The 17,713-nt window shown below is 46.9% G+C and overlaps 4 protein-coding genes and 1 non-coding gene across 5 annotated transcripts; 4 read left to right on the forward strand and 1 right to left on the reverse strand.

Moving 5' to 3' along the window:
• Positions 1 to 351: 351 nt before the first annotated feature.
• Positions 352 to 666, forward strand: VTN00DRAFT_8190 (uncharacterized protein; the record flags this gene model as incomplete). The annotated part of the gene is made up of 1 exon (XM_069435017.1): positions 352 to 666. The coding sequence occupies one exon, from the start codon at positions 352 to 354 to the stop codon at positions 664 to 666; it is 315 nt and encodes a 104-aa protein (XP_069286456.1).
• A 1,137-nt stretch (positions 667 to 1,803) lies between these two features.
• VTN00DRAFT_8191 (uncharacterized protein) lies at positions 1,804 to 3,456 on the forward strand (the record flags this gene model as incomplete). Its single annotated transcript, XM_069435018.1, has 1 exon — positions 1,804 to 3,456. The coding sequence occupies one exon, from the start codon at positions 1,804 to 1,806 to the stop codon at positions 3,454 to 3,456; it is 1,653 nt and encodes a 550-aa protein (XP_069286457.1).
• Positions 3,457 to 4,761: 1,305 nt separating this feature from the next.
• Positions 4,762 to 6,855, reverse strand: VTN00DRAFT_8192 (uncharacterized protein; the record flags this gene model as incomplete). The annotated part of the gene is made up of 2 exons (XM_069435019.1): positions 4,762 to 6,624; positions 6,697 to 6,855. 2 exons carry the CDS (start codon positions 6,853 to 6,855, stop codon positions 4,762 to 4,764), a joined length of 2,022 nt encoding a protein of 673 aa, XP_069286458.1.
• Positions 6,856 to 13,181: 6,326 nt separating this feature from the next.
• Positions 13,182 to 14,913, forward strand: VTN00DRAFT_8193 (uncharacterized protein; the record flags this gene model as incomplete). Its single annotated transcript, XM_069435020.1, has 9 exons — positions 13,182 to 13,243; positions 13,310 to 13,422; positions 13,504 to 13,872; positions 13,929 to 13,973; positions 14,034 to 14,109; positions 14,161 to 14,257; positions 14,318 to 14,538; positions 14,618 to 14,787; positions 14,888 to 14,913. The coding sequence occupies 9 exons, from the start codon at positions 13,182 to 13,184 to the stop codon at positions 14,911 to 14,913; spliced, it is 1,179 nt and encodes a 392-aa protein (XP_069286459.1).
• Positions 14,914 to 15,019: 106 nt separating this feature from the next.
• On the forward strand, positions 15,020 to 15,091 carry VTN00DRAFT_t143. Its single transcript has one exon. It is a non-coding gene; the product is annotated as a tRNA-Arg (tRNA).
• Positions 15,092 to 17,713: the final 2,622 nt, after the last annotated feature.

The following is a 17,713-nucleotide window of genomic DNA, read 5'->3' on the forward strand; positions in this document are numbered from 1 at the left end:
AGAAGGTCAAGAATGATTATAGATGGGGGTCTAGCCCCAGGGACTAGATAGGGGCAATAATTCTCATTCTGAACTGGTGGTTCAGAATGAGAATTGCAGCCCAGGAATCAGGGTCTATCATAGCCGGAAGGCTCCATATGGACGTTAAACTTGATTAATAATAATAATAATAATATCGAGGGCTCGGGGCTAAAGGCGGAAATACTTCCTGGCGGAGGAGATTGGATTCTGGTCCGTTTACGTCCCCGTTCTTGCATATCTTGCCTCTAGATCCGAGGGAAAGCACCGGAGATGCCCTTCAAATACTACTTCAAATAACTAGTGCGGAAATACGACGCTCACATTTGGCAGATGGACCCTACAACTTCCGTATCGCATCTGGATGTCCGAGTACAGGGACGCACAGCCGACGGCGAAAGCATCTACGTCCATTATGCCGGAGTGCTGAAGATCGACGAGGCTTCAGCAAAAGTGCTGGGTTGGAGCAAGGACGCAAAGAGTACCAACTACGGAGACCACGAGTGGTTTGCTGGACCCATCATTGAAACGAGCAGCGAGAAATACAAGTGGGTGGAGACTTCGCTCTTCGTGGCCCAGGGCCACTGGGTAGTGGAGGATAATGGGAAGCAAGCCGTCGAGTATAAGATTTATAAGGTGACAAATTAGTCTGGTCTATCTCACGGTCAGATATTCTATTGTCCAAGATGTGTTAAGACCAAATTCATGATCGGAACAATATGTTCGGGGTATATGCAATAGCCAAGGAATGAGAAATGAAAGTCGTGTACAAAGTGAAAGTCTTTCCAGAGCTATTAATGCAACCCTTTCCTTTCATAATAAACCCTCAAGCTACATAGAGGTTATGTTGATTATTCTGCTAAATTCGTCAATATTAACCGATAACTTTTGTAGAGAAATATAAGTCGTTTTCGCATTGCTATTAGATAGTGGCAGCTGTTAAATAATCGTATGTGCTGCACGAAGCTCTGATTTCCGTCACCTGCAAAGTGTCATATAATAGAAGAGCAGTAGAACTTTTCAGATAAATTTGAGGATATGTGTTCCGTACCACAATATAGCTCAGATATAGATCTCTTCAGCACCTTGTTGTGCCGAGAAATTCTCCGAATTTCACCCCAGTAAAACCTGTTAGCAATACTATAAATATTAGTTCGTCCAAGTTTAAACGATTCTTTCTGCTCGAGGACCAAATTCACCTGAACGGGCACTAAACATACGCTGCCATGACGCATAAGGCCTCGGACAGAACGGACAATGAAAATGCCAAGCTCTAGTATTTAATCTCCCACGGGTATCTGGGGAAGAATCGTGAACTTTGACCGGTTCTGGACAAATATTTGTAGGTACTGTACGATGAGATGAGTCAAGGAGATCTGATGATGCTATCATGATATGATTTTTTTTTCCTTGGTGCCAAGATGGCACGGAAAGATCCCGGGAAGTGGTTTTCGGGAGCGTTCTATTATCTATATCCCGAGAAGGGAAGGTCAGCGTGTTTTCCATATCCCGGGGCTGATAAGCGAAAGACTTCCCCCGCCTATCAGCCGCGATCGTTGTTTGTGTTGGTATACTTTCAGTACATAATCTCCGCAGGGTCGATATGGATTATCAATTTTCTATTTCTTTTTGTTATCCATTCCCGATTCTCCTTAGATTAATGCAACTCCAAATCCTGCTGCAAGATGCATTAAGTATAAAGACAGTGGTGTGGTTTCCCGTGTTTCAGATCTTTTCACACAATCAAGCACCCTCTATGGTTAGTTCCATTACGGATAACCGAAAATGCGCCTTTCATCGTTCGTACGAGGTCTCGTTTCGCTCTCTCTCGCCGTGCCATGTCTATCGCTGAACTTTGGTACCTTTGACAGCCGCGAAGCCACCATAAGCAGCGTCCACAGTGCACTTTTTGGTGGAACCGTGTCGTGCCGCGAAGTCGTGTCATCGTTTCTCTCGCGAATCGAGAGATACAATGGAGACATCAATGCTCTTATCGGTCTTAATCCTCATGCGTTGTCAATTGCTGATGAGATGGACAAAGCCCTGGCGGCTGGGAATGCTACCGGATCCCTGTTCTGCATCCCAATTTTGTTGAAAGACAACTTCGATACAGTGGATATGAAAACAACCGGCAGCTGCCTTGATCTCAAAGACTCCCAGCCCACTGTGGACGCACCGACTGTGACTGCATTCCGCAAAGCCGGCGCTATCATTCTTGGGAAGGCCAATCTCCATGAACTCGCGCTAGAAGGGCTGTCCGTCTCATCCGCGGGTGGGCAGACATTGAATCCGTACGACCTTACTCGCACCCCAGGGGGTAGTTCAGGAGGAACGGGTGCTGCCATTGCAGCTTCGTTCGCGGTATTCGGAACGGGGACTGACACTGTGAACTCGTTACGAAGCCCTGCAAGTGCAAACAGTCTCTTCAGCATCAGGTCCACGCGCGGATTGCTTTCGCGCGCTGGAGTGATACCCATTTCGTACACTCAGGACGTCGTGGGACCCATTGCCCGTTCTCTCGAAGACGTCGCAGCTGCGTTGACAGTGATGGCAAGCGTGGGATACGATCCTGCTGATAATGCGACAGCCCTTGTCCCGCCTTTTACAACGGGAGTTGACTATTCCGCTGCGCTTTATGGCGGTACTTTGAAGGGCGTACGCCTTGGTCTTCTGTTGCCTTTCTTCAACCGGACAAACAGCGATGAAACAGCCCCCGTAAATGAAGTTATGGATTCCATGGTCGCAGAGCTGAAAGCAGCCGGTGCCATTGTTGTCCCTATCAAGGAGTCAGTCTACAATGCTACCGCTATAATCGATTCGTGCGACGTCCAGAGATTTGAGTACCGCGAAGCGATGGACCAGTATCTGCAGAATGATGGTCTCCAAGGAGAACATCCTCAAACGCTCCAGGAGCTCTACGAGAGCGGGAAATACCTTGTCATCCCTTCGGAGTATTCGTACGTTAACGACGCGCTGGTCTCTTCAACGAGCAATTCCTCCTATATCTCCAGACAGCGGAAGATACAGAACCTCATTCTCACGCTGAAAACAACCTTCAAGACAAACAATCTCGACGCAATCATATACCCGGAGCAGAAGAACCTCGTTGTCAAGGTCGGATCTCCATCCCAATCGGGAAGAAACGGGATCCTGGGCGCAGTAACCGGGTTCCCGGTCGTGACTGTGCCGGCGGGCTTCTCGCCAGCGACGGAAGACGCACCTATAGGAGTCCCTATTGGGATGGAGATACTTGGCCTTCCCTGGACAGAGCCGAAGATTTTGAATATCGCCGCTCGCATCACGGATATCAAGAAGATCAGACGCATGCCAAAATTGACGGAGAAGGCAGTCCCAATCCGTCCGTACAAGTCCGTTCCATCGATCGTGCCGGATACCAAGAATATTCCCAGTGCTTATCCGATCGGAACTCTCTCCTAAAGATTTATTCCTTTGTTTATGCATGATGGAGTAACGCATTTGGGAAATGAAACTTGGAGCCATATAACATTTTGTGCCACACTGCCATCTGATTAATCTGTTAGAAAGTCCGTGACAGCTTATTCTTATATGTACGTTGTATATCGATAGGCATAGAATAGCATGTATTCTACATGTTTTTTACTCACCGAAGGCAGTTGCTATCTGTAACAAAGAATTGGGGAAGAATGATGACAAAAACCATACCTGCTAGTTACCTGGTGATTAGGCGATCGTTGCTATTGTTGGCGGCCAACGATTAAGTACTACTGTCAGAAAATGCGGACTAATCAGTGTGTCATGGCACCTTTTTAGTCTTAACAACTACCTACCTCGGTAGTTGGTGCCTAAATAAAATCCGCGAGCCACATGACTTTAAAACTGGCAAGAGATATAGCAAGGGTGTATACGAAACTCAAAAATAAATTGTGTAGCGGCAAACGGGAACGTGGCAACATGCATCAACGACAAAAAAAAAATGATGATGTTCCTCCTGCAACCTGAAAACTCGCCCCAAGGCGAACTCCCGAATCAGCCTTTCTTTTCGGGCGGCCCAAATGCTAATTTCCACTAAACGCCAAAGCCTGTCTGTCGGACACATCTCCGCACAGGAAAACCATAAAGTGCCATTGATTGATTGAGCACCCGCTCAACTCACTAACTCACCCCGCACTGTGCTGCGCCCCAGGCCAATGCGTAGATCACGCCTTACTTCTCACGCCTTACCCGCAAGAGGTGAGGTGGACTAGGTAGGTAGCGACAAAATAGAATGATCCAGGGTTGCGTGATATACATACATACCTAAGGGTGGCTGGGTAAGTTTAGTAGTAGTAGCGCGGTGCTACTGTACGAGGTGAACATCACGCAGAGCCTCATGATCGGTCTGATGGGGTGTATGCAACTTGGCACTTTATTAGTGGGGTATCATAGGTTAGGTACAGGACCATACCTAGGCAGTACATATGAGCGACTAGTGCCTTCACGGATAACGGTTTCCAATATCCACTTTGGATTGACCCTATTATTTTGGGGGTTTTGTTGTCCCCGCTGGCGATGATCAATAAAGGTAGATCACCGAAACGACGTTCAAAAAATAGATTTTCATTTTTTCCCATCGCTAGTAACGAGAATTATGTATGCGTGTGCTTTCTCTATCAGACAAGTAATTTCTTTTCCCATGAGGAAAATGCTTTTTGAACAAGACACCGCCACCCCTATTCATAATTCGAAGATGCCGCCCTTCTATCATTGCTCGAGCTCGAAGATTTATCGAAACCAGTATCCCCGCTTTACGCCAAGATGCATCGCTGGCTCAGTTCTGAAAGATGGCGTGGGATGCCTTGGCGATTCGGAATCAGCCGCATCTTGGTCGAGAAAGGTGGCTTTTCGCTTTCGGCTATCTTCCCCAGCCCTCGGTCGCTCGATGTCGATTGGACCTTTTACCTCTGCTGCCTGAATCACCGTAGTAGAGCTGAGGCGCTTTAGACCAGCAAATTGTATCTTAGGATCGAAGCTGATCAATATTATGGCCTGCTCTTCCATCCCGGGCGTATCAACAGAGTAGACGAGAGATCTCTCGTCAGCGATTGCATAGACTCTTCCCGTCCTCTTCGATGGACAGAGGAGTTCACTAAGTTCCTCTGGTGCATTGTCGGGCGGCCAGAGCTTGATGCCCCGCGAGACGAATCGTTCCTCACTCCACTCGATGGGACGACCTTCTGCCCCGAGTTTGGGCTTGAAGAGCATCCCCTTTTCTCCTTCATCTCCATCCTCGTCAATAGGGCATCTTCGTTTACGAGACACGGTTCGGATCCGGAGACGATCCCGTGGAATTGAGTGACCGGAATCTTGCTTCGGATCGTTGACGAGGTCCAAGAACGCCGATGCTGATGGATTGTATGTGCGGCACTTTGTTTTCGCGAGGATGAAATCTCTTCTTAGTATTGTCGCTTCTTCCATGCTGTATTCGGCGTGGACATATCTGCCTAGCCTCTCCTTTGGCGGCTCGTAGTTGGGCTTGCTTGACGAATCCAGTGTCATGGTCAATGGCTCGTCTGGCAGAAACCTCATGGAAGGTGGTCTCGACTCTGAAAGTGCTGACGAGACACTCGAGGCCGATTCTGCTGATCGTGATTGCTCTTGTTTCTCACTTATGTTTAGCTTGTGCCCATTTTGAGAAATTTCTTCAGGAGAGAGAAGCGGCTGAGTATAGTAACTCCGGACATTTTCACTGCGCCCGTCCTTCCATTCACGGCGACATTCTAAAATCAAGAGCCTTTCAGTTGCCTCGTCTTTTCGAAGCGAAATATCCGTCCAGGTGTCGTTTATTGGACCCTCGCGATGTTGACGACGCCAGATCCTGTTCAGTTTCACGCTTTTCGGATCCTTGCTAGGCGGTATGCAGGCCCAGACATAGTATGATGTCCAGTCGACCTCTTCCTCTTCGAAGTTGACTTGATTCGTGACCGCGTAAAGATGATCTTTATAAATGTCGAAGCAGACTGTTTGCCCAATCTCGGACCCTGCAAAGCCATCTAGCACAACAGGCCTCTGTGTTATGTCCTGCCTGTCTTTCAGATTCACACACTGAATAGACCATTCATGATATCCGTGGATTCCAAGTGCAGAGTGAGTTCCATAGTAGAGGTAAGCCTGATTATGACGCACAAACAGCCTGCGTGTTGATTGTAATTGTTTGCACACGCGCACTCGACCAGATTTCCGATCTTCCGTCATGTCAACCGCAATGAGCCATGACTCACCCCTGTCACAAATCTCGCATAAGAATGCCACAATACCATCGCTGTAGTGCAGGAGGGACAATTGAACCGAATCCTCTTCCTCTGGAATCAAGTCGGGGAAGACACGTCGAAGAACGGTCCTGATATTCAGCACCTGCTCCACGTCCTTAGCGGAATGGACGTCCAAAACACGAATCTCATTAGCGTGAATGTAACACAAAAATCCTTGATTATACAGGAATGCTTTCCCATAAGACAGCACGGTTACGCTGTAGGGTTGGGCTGTAGCAAATGCTTCTTTGATGTCATAGAGACGCCCAATCGCTTCTCGATACCCAATCTTCTTCCTCAGTGCGAGCTGTCCCTCCTTAGTATGTGACATGTGGTACTGGAAACATATCAGCTTCTGACTGGCCGAAGAATGCTTGCAATTGCACCCGACATGCTAATGTATGTGTACCTCAACGGACTTCTTTGCTATCAACTCACTGCGCATCAACGTGTTTATGCTCCGATTCACCCGGCTAAGATGGATGAAATCTTGACATTCAAGACCTGAGGCGATATTGTAAAAGATGTCATATGGGATGGAGTCGAGACTCCTAGCCCCATCCGACATGACAGTGAGGGTTGTGAAGGTGGGAACACAAATTCCGGTAACGAGCAAATTTGAGATCTAGCCGGTGACGAGATATTACATTGATAAAGCAGCGAGCATAGACGGATCCAAATACCAAGTGTTTATGAGCTAATCATAGTAGAGAAACAAAGTCCCAGGAAGCAGGTCCTAGTAGTCATAGCACTTTCACCGAAGTTGGTGACCACTTCTAGAAACAGACTTCATGGAAACTGGGTAAATTCATAGACGTAAATCCAGAGACTTATAACTGCCATGTGGCTCAACCGCTGTGATAGCAACAGCGCAAACATGGATCAGGCATGCTGATGTGCATCTTGCCATCAGAATCACTTTCAGCCACCTATACATGTGAGTTGATCGAGACCAGCTTGATCGCGGAACTGCATCACATTCCCGATTGAGGCTCAAAAAAAAAGTGCCGCAAAAACTTGAAGAGCCGCGTCGACCGCTTTTGTGGACCAACCAACTCACCGGCATCTAACTAACGCTTTCTGGACCCCACGAGAAGCCGCCTCGTAACGAACCCAATTTTTTTTGTTGTCTCTTATTTTATATGGTTTTATTGGCCATCGGGAGACCAGTACAAAGTAACAGTATGATACAGTATGTTTAGGTCTTGTGGACTTTGACTCTGTGCCATAAAGTTTAAGGGAAAGATAACACAAATACCATACTGCAAATGACTACTTACGTCACGTCCACTATCCTGCTGATAGCATGGGTTTAGAACCTTCCCGGATGCATTGCGCATGCAAGATGGTTAGGTACATATGGCCCGTGTCAGAGAAAGCTCTGTTAGATGCAAGCGTGAGACTTCAACCAGGAATATGATGAGAGATACCTTGTACAGAAGACAGCAGTGCAGTCTGAGAATGGAAAACAAGAGATGGCGATACGGCTCGAGAACACGGATAGATCTTGTACTTTGGAAACATGGGCCTCAATTGGGTCGTTACCGGGACCGTCTCCAATCAACCAGCCCCAAATCATTATCAAGAATGTGCTCGAGATCTCGTGTAGTCAGCGCCTGCAGTAAAACCTTGGCGGGGGCAAAGCGATAGATAGATGCGGGTCAGCTGAAACAGGGCTAAGCGCTCAGACGATGGCAGTAGATTAAGAAAGTCGCCGTGCCGATACCGCCTAAGCGCCCCCCACCGTGGCAGAGATTTGCTCTGACTGGGGCAAATACCCAGTCTATAGTCCTTCAGTATTAACATCCTGCCACTAGATTGTAAAACACCCGTCTTTTCAGAAAGGTAGAAGTCTGGAAAGTCATCTAAGAGACTTTCCCCCCCCCTTGTTCTACGGGTACATTTCCGGTTTTCAAAAAATAGCTCAGTTGTTCGCTCTTCGATCTGCATGCATATGGGTTCTGTTGCAACTTAAAGTCCGCTTCTACGTGCTGCTGTTATCCCTCCTAGCTGCTTTGCATGCAATATGCGAAGTTGCTTCGAGCAAGGATATGTTGACAATTCATTCTTTGCCCGGAATCGGGTGTTTGTGATACATGACAACTGGAAGACCACGGGGCACACTACCTGTTGTGCCAGTGATCGAGTCCAATATTCCCAGTTTGGAAATCGCTTCCCTTCAGGGATCAGAGTGCCCTGCTGCAGTGGAGATAACCCCGCTTTCCTTCGCACTATCTCTAGCGATAAAGAAAGACCCATCTAGACATGCAGATCACTTTGGGTGTCAAATTAGATGATGTCTGCATTAGTTAGGTACTTGCTTAGAGAAAATTCTAAAAGAGCCTCACTTTGCCTTACGAGAAGCAACCCTATAGATTAATTCCTGTCCTGTTTTCTCCTCGTATTGGCCTTAATGATGCTTTTTCCATATTCACTATTTACTATTTCTTACTTCAGGCCGATTTCTACGTTTTGGTATGCGTATAATAAAACAAAAAGAATGCAGTTTTTATGATACCCAATAAGGAAGAGATTGGAAACTCTACAAAACCCTAGAAGCCGCATCCCCTAGCAAAGGAATCAGCACCCCTGTCCACCATGACACAAGGGTCGTACACGTAATATGGCCTATGGTAATCAATATTCCATCATTGACAATGCAAGGTTAATTGTGCAGTACGTTTTACTCCACTTGCAGATCATGACAGTAAAACTTCCCATTACACTGCTACGTGACGGTCCACATCACGATGGTAATGGACCATGGAATCAGGGATATGAAGCCGACGAAAGTACTAGTAGCGGAAAGGCGAAGCCACGACTTCAGAAGATGAGGCGGATTTGCAATTACCTTTTGGGTTCTCAATCTCTTTCAGCTCCGCACTGAGTCTAGAGCAGGCCAATGAACAGAAAAAAAATGAGTTTTCAGTTCTCGTTCCCTCTGGTCGCGTCATTTCCCATCAGGCTGAAGAGAAATACTGCTGATAAGACTGGTCAGGTCTCAGTTACAACTCTATCTACCTGGTCTATATGCAAGTATGCCAAATTGGGCAGATATCGCCTTCGAAAATGATTTATGATTTTTTTTTTCTTCATAGTAACCCCATGATGACTTCCATTTTGAATGAGAACATAGAGGAGGTACCCAAAACTGCGTGCCTTTCCCGAACGGATTGATTGTTTCCATTATGGCAGGACCACGTTTCTTTTTTCTTTTGCATAATTCTGGGTCATAATAAGTAGGAGAAGTCAGCTATCGGTTTTCTCCAACATGAAGGTTGGGTGGCTTGCTTCTCGGTTGTATAACACTTACCAGTTCGACCAGACAAGAGTGCTGTCGATAATTACTAGGGATGTACATATTTGGAGGTAATTGGCCATATTGTTAGACGGGTTGCAGAGTGAGTCTTTGATCTTACATCAGGCGCTAGAGATATAGGCGCCTTTTGATACGAGGTTACGACAATATTCGGAGACTCTGACTTTCCAAAGTTGTTCTTTGTTCTAGGACCCTTCGTTATACCTTATCAGATATGGGAACTTCGGTGGAAATGCACTTTTATAGTCCCCGCGATAAAGAGTGTGGCAGGAGGTATTATTTTTCTCATGTGGCCCTTTGTGTTGTTCTAAAGTGTTGATAATTTTCTCAAGCTCAGTAGGTATCATCCATAAAGGGATTAAGAAACTCTTACATCTCTTTGCACTCGGTATTAGAGAAAAGAGAATGTCTCACTATTTCAGAATTGCTTCTTTGTGTAGTATACAGACGTCTTAAATTGAAAGATATTTGTTCTTTGTCCAAACGTAAACGAGGGAATAGAAGTCCACCAGCTCTCTCTCTCCATTCAATAACCCACAGGCTCCCTGACTTTGATGAAGATTATCTCGTCACCAACAATTCCCTGGTCAGAAGAAAGACAGAAGGGCCCATAACGCTCAGAACCTAGACTTATAACCAGGAAAACAACACATATGTCCACAGTAACCGACCTTCCGCAGCGTCCCTTTTCCTGCTCTGTCCATCATCCAATATCATCAACTGTCGCGACACCATGCAGCCTCCACCTCCCATCGGGTGTCCATATTCCCCTTGTCCCCGGACAGTGAATCAATTGCCAGATTGCGGCACAATTGAGAGAGCCGCAACTGGAGGTCTCTGCGCCGCATGAACACAAGCCAGATTTCATGTCCCCCACTTCGCAGTTCCACAGGTCACCTCTTGCAGCAGTAAGCGTGTAATGCCCGGTTTCCTTGGATTCAGAGAAATGTAAGTGGTTTTTTGCTATGCGCTGTTCAGGATCTATCGGCGCAGGTTGATGCACTGAAGATCCTATCTATATGGAGAGTCATCTACATATCATGGATTCAACAGCAAATAAGAAATTATCCGACAATTTTTAAAAGTTCTGCCGATTAGCCTCGTTTGGGCCTCAAATTTCTCGACAATCTAATGATAGCCTGCCAAGTGGTCGGGTAGCGGGTAGCAACTATCCGCTACGAAAGGGCCTCGTACTTATAGCACAAATTACTCCAAACAATTATTTAGAAGATAATTCCATCATGTACTCGAAATGTCTAGACCAGTCCATGGCCATAAATTGTACGCCAGCTGTTTATTTCAGCCGCAGTGGATCGTGAAGCGAAATTCAGAGCTCACGAATATGAACTGATGCGAGATAGATGCATGTATGTCATATAGTTCGTCTTACCAGTCACAGAATAGGTATCCCGTCTCCAGAATGAGGTTCTCAGCCTCAAGTCTTTGGGTATTAATCTTCGCACAAACCAACAGGTACTGGCTGTACCACGAGATATAGATCTAGAATGAGTGGATACGTAACAATCTCGTTCCATAAGTATTCCAAGGCTATCAGTGAGACATACATGGGAGCCGTATTTACAAGTAGCCACGATGATGCATGGGGCTCCTGCGACTAGACAAGAGGTTCTGTTGACGATAGCATGCTGTTGCCTCCGGAAATTCTATGGGAATCTTGGAGGACTTGCTGGCCGCGATTGCAGCTGGGGCAGGTTTGCTGGCAAGGAAATGAAATACATCACCCTGTACGTGATGGAACAATCACAGCAATACTACCAATGGATTCACTCACTACTTGCAACCATTGAATTTGCAGCTGGTCAACTCGTTCAGCTTTCACGAGCAATGGCTTTTCCAAGAAGTGATGATCTTCTCTGACTACTTCTTGGAAACGTGGAGAGTTCGAAACTCACAGGCACGTCTTGGGAGCAAAGGCCCAGGTACAGTCATAAAACTATCGTAAAAGCGGCACTAGGACGTTGATTTGACGTAAAGTCTGCAATGTGTTTGCTTCATTTGTTTTCATCCAGAAGATTGTGTCATCTGTGATTGACAATGATCAGGCGTTCCAACGTCTGAGTCAGCTCTGAAGAGGGTTACCTGTTCACTTCTGATGGCTGTGATGCTATTCTTAAGAATGGCAATCGGATGCACATCTAGAAAGCATTACTCGCTTGTCGTCCCTAGAGACTGAGGTGGCGTCGACTGTGGACTTATTTCTTAGCACTTCCCAACACTTGCTAAAATATAGAGTTCTTTAACCTGGAAAGTAAGGCAGCCAGGCTTCTTTAGAAGCACTGTGTAGTTAGAACCTACCAGGTCTCATGAGAGGCGGACGCAACATATATAAGTAGCAGGACATTTGCCGAACGCACACACACCACCATCAAGATCTTGGACAGTTCTGCACTACCTTATCCTGCGGCCTCCGGGGCCTGGATCCGATAAACCCGACAATTCCCACAAAGCCTTCTCGACAGTATGATTCGTGCTATTCAAGAAGCCACGTGGTTCTTTATGGATCCCAAGTGATCCTTGGCTTGTGTTCGAGAACAACCTTGTGAACACTCGGATAAACACGGCTCAACGACTGTCTGAATTCAATTGATGACGTAGTCACTAAGAATGGACGTGGACACGTGAGACATTCCAAGACTGCTCAGGAAGGAATAAGAGCTGGATCATCGGCCTATCTAGCTATATTATTATTATCATACTCCTGTGCGCAGGATACCAAGAAGCCGGTGGGTCACTGCTCACCGATGATGACGCTGAACGGAGAACTGTGACCAACAGTCTACTCCACATCTCCCAGGGCACTCCGTGAGTCCGTAGGGCAGTTAGCCCTACGCAGTGCGGAGTCTAGTCAGATCTAATGCGCCGCTATGCTGTCATCTGGAGATGCTAAGATGTGTCATGTTGTCCAGGGGCTGGCTGGATGCTGATCCATAAAAGACGACGGTTGGTCAGAGAGGTTCGGCGAACGGACTTTAAAGATATGGTACAGGCAAAATGTTCTCGCCAAGAGCAACACGAGGGGAGTCCCTTTGAAAAGGAGAGGAAGGGGTATTCCATGAACGACAGGTTAGACATGCTAAGCGCTGCAGTTAAAGGAGGACTTCCGGGCCGAGGGCGTCTCACCGCTGTTTTCTAGGCATGCCGCTGCCCGCTTAGGGCTGCACCTCAGCCTTAGACCCAGAACGGTTGTCATAAAGAACGCTTGACGAGAACACAACTCGACAGTGGGGAGTCTTACCACGCTGCTCGGCCTGGAGATGCATGTCCGCAGTCGGGCCCACGGAACAAAAAGTCCGTCTACGCGATATGCGGTACTATCGGTCCCTCGCCGTCAGCCCTCGAGAGATACATTAAGTATCTCAATACTCCCTTTCGGCGTCCGTCGCTCGTTCATTTGTTCGCATCGTGAGGATAAGCTCACTGCAGTGCAGGGCGCCTGAGAGTCTTCCTTCGGTTCACAAATACTGGTATTCGAGGGAGAGACACCATCCAAGTCATCTCCCATAAGCCATACCCCGAGGGGTATCCATCTGACAGCAGTCTCCGCATACAGTTCTATGTTCTCTCCCCAATACCAGCCACCGCCTCCTGGCTGGGTTGTCTATCCTCCACAACAATGGTAAGAGATATTCCACTTCACCTTATCTCTTACACGACATTCCTTCTAATTGAGCTTCGTTGTTAGGACCCAGCACCCATCACCACCGGGGGGTTCGATGGCTTCCCCGCCCCCGCCTATAGGTTATCAGCAACCACCATCCGCCTACTTCAATAACCCTCATACAAGTCATCATTACCGTATGTGCATTTCTGCCTTTGGGAAGACTGCAGAAGCGTCATATAAACTCCGAACAATTATATACTGAGATGGTTGAGCAGACTCACAATCATGGGATCATCCACCCCCTCTCCCTCCCCGACCTCCTCAGGAGAGTCAAAGCTTTGGCCATGGTGCTCCACCTAACTATCGGTTCCAATATTCGGCGTGTACAGGCCGTCGGAGAGCCCTCCTTATCGGTATCAACTATATCGGGCAACCGAACCAGTTGAAAGGTTGCGTCAATGATGTTGCAGCGGTATCGACCTTCCTGAATCAGCGCTATGGGTATCGGAGAGAGGACATGGTTATCTTAACAGACGACCAAGCCAATCCACTAAGCCAGCCCACAAAGGCAAACATTATTCGGGCAATGCATTGGCTGGTTCATGATGCGCAGCCGAACGATTCGCTCTTCTTCCATTTCTCTGGTAAGCAAAAACGGCTTCCTAGCTGTTTAGCTACTGTCATTTCTGACATTGAAAAGGTCACGGTGGCCGCACACCAGATATGGATGGAGATGAAGACGATGGTATACTCTCTTTCCAGACAATTACAGCTCAACCTGGATATTGACGTATACGGTCAACAGGGTTTGATGACGTGATATATCCGGTTGATTATAAGGTCGCTGGACATATTGTGGATGATGAGATGCACGATATAATGTGCATTTCCTTGCCTTGTTTCTCCATAGGAAGCCTGCTAACCGTTGCAAGGGTCTGTCCTCTCCGCCCCGGAGTTCGCCTGACGGCCATCATGGACTCTTGCCATTCAGGAACCGCTTTGGACCTTCCCTATATTTACTCCACGCAGGTGCGTTCTTTTCCAAGTTCCAAACGAGAACTGCTCAAGTCTGATCAATCCTTCGCGTAGGGTGTCTTGAAAGAGCCGAATCTCGCCAAGGAAGCAGCGCTGGACCTCTTCAGCGTGTTCACTGCATATGAGAAGGGAGATCTAGGGAGCGCCGCTTCGACGGCGATAGGCTTTTTTAAGAAAGCAACGATCGGAAACTCCGCCCGTGAGAGGACAATGATGACGAAGACATCCCCTGCAGACGTGGTCATGTTTTCTGGTTCGAAGGACACGCAGACATCGTGAGTTTATGGATATTATATATAATAGAAGTTTCCCTTCATGAGAATATATTCCATTGACACGTGCTGTGGCCACCAGGGCGGATACCTTTCAGGGCGGAGCAGCGCGAGGTGCGCTGAGCTGGGCCTTTACCGAAGCTCTCACGAAAGCACCGCAGCAGAGCTATCTGCAGTTGCTGAATAGCATACGGTCTGAGCTCGAAGGGAAATATACCCAGAAGCCGCAGCTGAGCTGCAGTCACCCACTTGGTAAGTCGTTCTCAATCCTTTATGGGTCACTGGTCCCTAGTTACATATATAACTCGCTCGTCTTGAGATTTTTATATCGGATCACTAACAGTGAACGCAGATGTGAATTTACTTTTTGTGATGTAATATCCTGGTCTAGCAGCACCACTAGCCAGTGTTAGTATTGTAAAGAATACAGGAGGATGGAGGCCCCCTTGATCTGGCACGCTGGGCCACTTGCTTACATAGAACAGGCCGGCTGGCCCAATGGTAAGGCGCTTGACTACGGATCAAGAGATTGCAGGTTCGAGTCCTGCGTCGGTCAATTCAGGCTTCCTCCAGCAGGAGGAGGTTGGAAACTTTTTTGTGCATTTGGTTTTATTTCTACTTTTTTGTATATATGGTGGAAGGAACAGTTCCCAGAAGTGACAGAATGTATTCTATATCAATTCAGTTTCGCAGAAAGGATATCTCGTTTACTGAAATTTCGTGCATTTCAAGACCTATCTACAAGCAGTTGCCAAATTTCTGCTCAATTTCTGCAATTTTTTGGTGCGTTTGTGAGTCGACGATCTAGTGTCATGATATGTGGAAACCTGATGTCATAGATCCATGGACCCCCACCAAGCTTGCCGTATTCGGACCACGACGCTCCTAGTACCCCGATCAACCTTAAAGCACTATTATAACTACTATCTCGTACCCGTGAGAGATCATCGGTATTCATCCGAAATTAAAAGGACTTTCATCTTTGCCCCTTAGTTTCTTCACGTTCCGTAAGAGGACCAGATACCCCTGTGCTTTAAGCCAAATCGAAACCATATCGGAAAAGTCCGAGTCCCTATTTGTACTGTACAGTACATACCAAATCTAGGTACGCTTACTAATTACCTACGTAGGTAACGTATTCCACAAGCGAGCCGCCACCACAAGCGAGCCGCCACCTCCGCTCCCGATTCCACCTCCAGGCAAGATTTTAGGGCCTTTATCAACCAAACAATTGCATTTCTATATAAAAACTAATTAGGAACTCGATTAGGACATTGCAATCACCTATGTCCTAGATTATGACAGTCACTGCAGCGCGGTGGCGCTCGTACGCGTGAACCAACTGCAGAAAGAGCTGGATCTATAGGAATAGTATCCTGAGCTTCATGAACCTCATTCTCACGCTGGAATCGCTCTAGGCCTTCCTGAATAGTAAAGCCCTCTGCAGTAGCTAGCTGCCTAGTAGAGCGCTTTCGTTTTTGAAGCTGCTTCTCATTGGAAGCGTGTAATTCGCGTATTTCTTCGCGTGCAAGAATAAGCTCATTAAGATGCAATTCATGACCCTTAATAAGCTTGTCTAATCGCGTTTCTAGCGAAGATGAAGGGCTCTGTGTATGCGCTCTAAGCAGCTTTTTTACTGCAGATGCCTGCTTCTCTAGCTGCCTAGCAGTATAGGGCGTTTTAGGCGCTGAATTGGTTGAGCGACTAGGTGGTGGTGTAGGGGTCTTTAGTTGAATATTCAACAGACTGAGCACCCTATCTGGATCAAATGGAACTAGGCCAGCGCCTGCGAAGCTATTCTGAATAGTTTCTGCTTTAAAAGCGCTCTCGCGAGCTTTTGGAAAGGCCTCTAGGAAATCAAGCTTATCAATATGATTGATTCCTAAGCGCATTTTCTTTTCCACTAAGCTTCCATACGCCTTTTTTAAAGGCGCAAAACAGCCTACATCTAAAGGCTGGAGCTTGTGGGAAGAATGCGCTGGCATGCAGATAGGAATGATATGATTCTCACTGCATATTTGATCGAATTGGGGCGTGAGATGGCTGCCATGGCCATCAAGAACTAGGAGACGGTATTTCCCAGTTGTACGGCCAGTAGTAGCGGGAATAAAGAGATTTTTAAGCCAGTGAAGGCCTATCTCATCAGTAGTCCATCCATTAGGACTAATTTCAATTCTCCAATCACGTGGGAGCTTCTGATTTTGATACCAACCCTCTATATGGACCTTTCCTTTGAAGATAATGCATGGAGGAAGCGCCCATCCAGTAGAGTTGATACATTCAATAGAAGTAACCCATTCTCGATTGCCTGGCTGTACGAGAGAGCCTTTCCCATAGTAATCAGCTCTAGTAACTACTTGAGCAGTAGCTACTAGGCCCATAGCGAAGCCAGTTTCGTCAAAATTGTAGATATCCTCCATTGCAATTCCATGCTGCATTATAGTGATTTGTACGCAATCAAACCACTCCCTAATAGCTTTAGGGTCTTCGCATTTAGCGCGTCGATAATCATATCGTCGAGAATAGCGGGTTTTTACTTCATCACGTCGTTTGATGAAGTTAGAGACCCAGTTCTCTCCAACTGATTGAATAGGTGTAGCACCGCGCTCAGCAAGAAGAATATTGGCCATTTCTCGTATATGGGATGGTCGGGGAGGCGCTCCACGTTGATCTAAAGATAGAATCCATCGTACAAGCGATTCTTCTTCATTTTGGGTCATTTTATGGCTGTTGGCGCGTGTATCTTTGCGGTAATTGCTGCCATAAAGTCGGTCGCGTAAAGTTGAGCGTGGTACATTATATACACGCGCAGTTTTAGCAATTTGGGTAATTTGCTTGTTTTTTATAGCAGAAATCGCTAATAGGATCCTTCCCTCCTGTTCTGCTGAATTTTTTGAATTTTGACGCGCTTTTGGAGGCATGGTTGGTGGTTGAAATAAGTGAGACCTTTGACGCGGTCAAAAACGCGCTGAAGTGGCGGCTCGCTTGTGGTGGCGGCTCGCTTGTGGAATACGTTAACGTAATCCGCCACCGAGCCGTGCGCCCAACGCGACCGCGTCAATATATGAAATTTGAACCTATTTTATTCAACCAAAACTGCTTTACATACAAAAGAAATTAGGAGAAATTGCGGCTATGGCATTGATTTATCTTATGCCCTATAATATTGCACCCACTT

Source organism: Thermoascus crustaceus (genome assembly GCF_041956765.1).
Source record: "Thermoascus crustaceus strain CBS 181.67 unplaced genomic scaffold VTN00scaffold_5, whole genome shotgun sequence".
In the NCBI taxonomy this organism is placed as follows: Eukaryota; Fungi; Ascomycota; class Eurotiomycetes; order Eurotiales; family Thermoascaceae; genus Thermoascus; species Thermoascus crustaceus.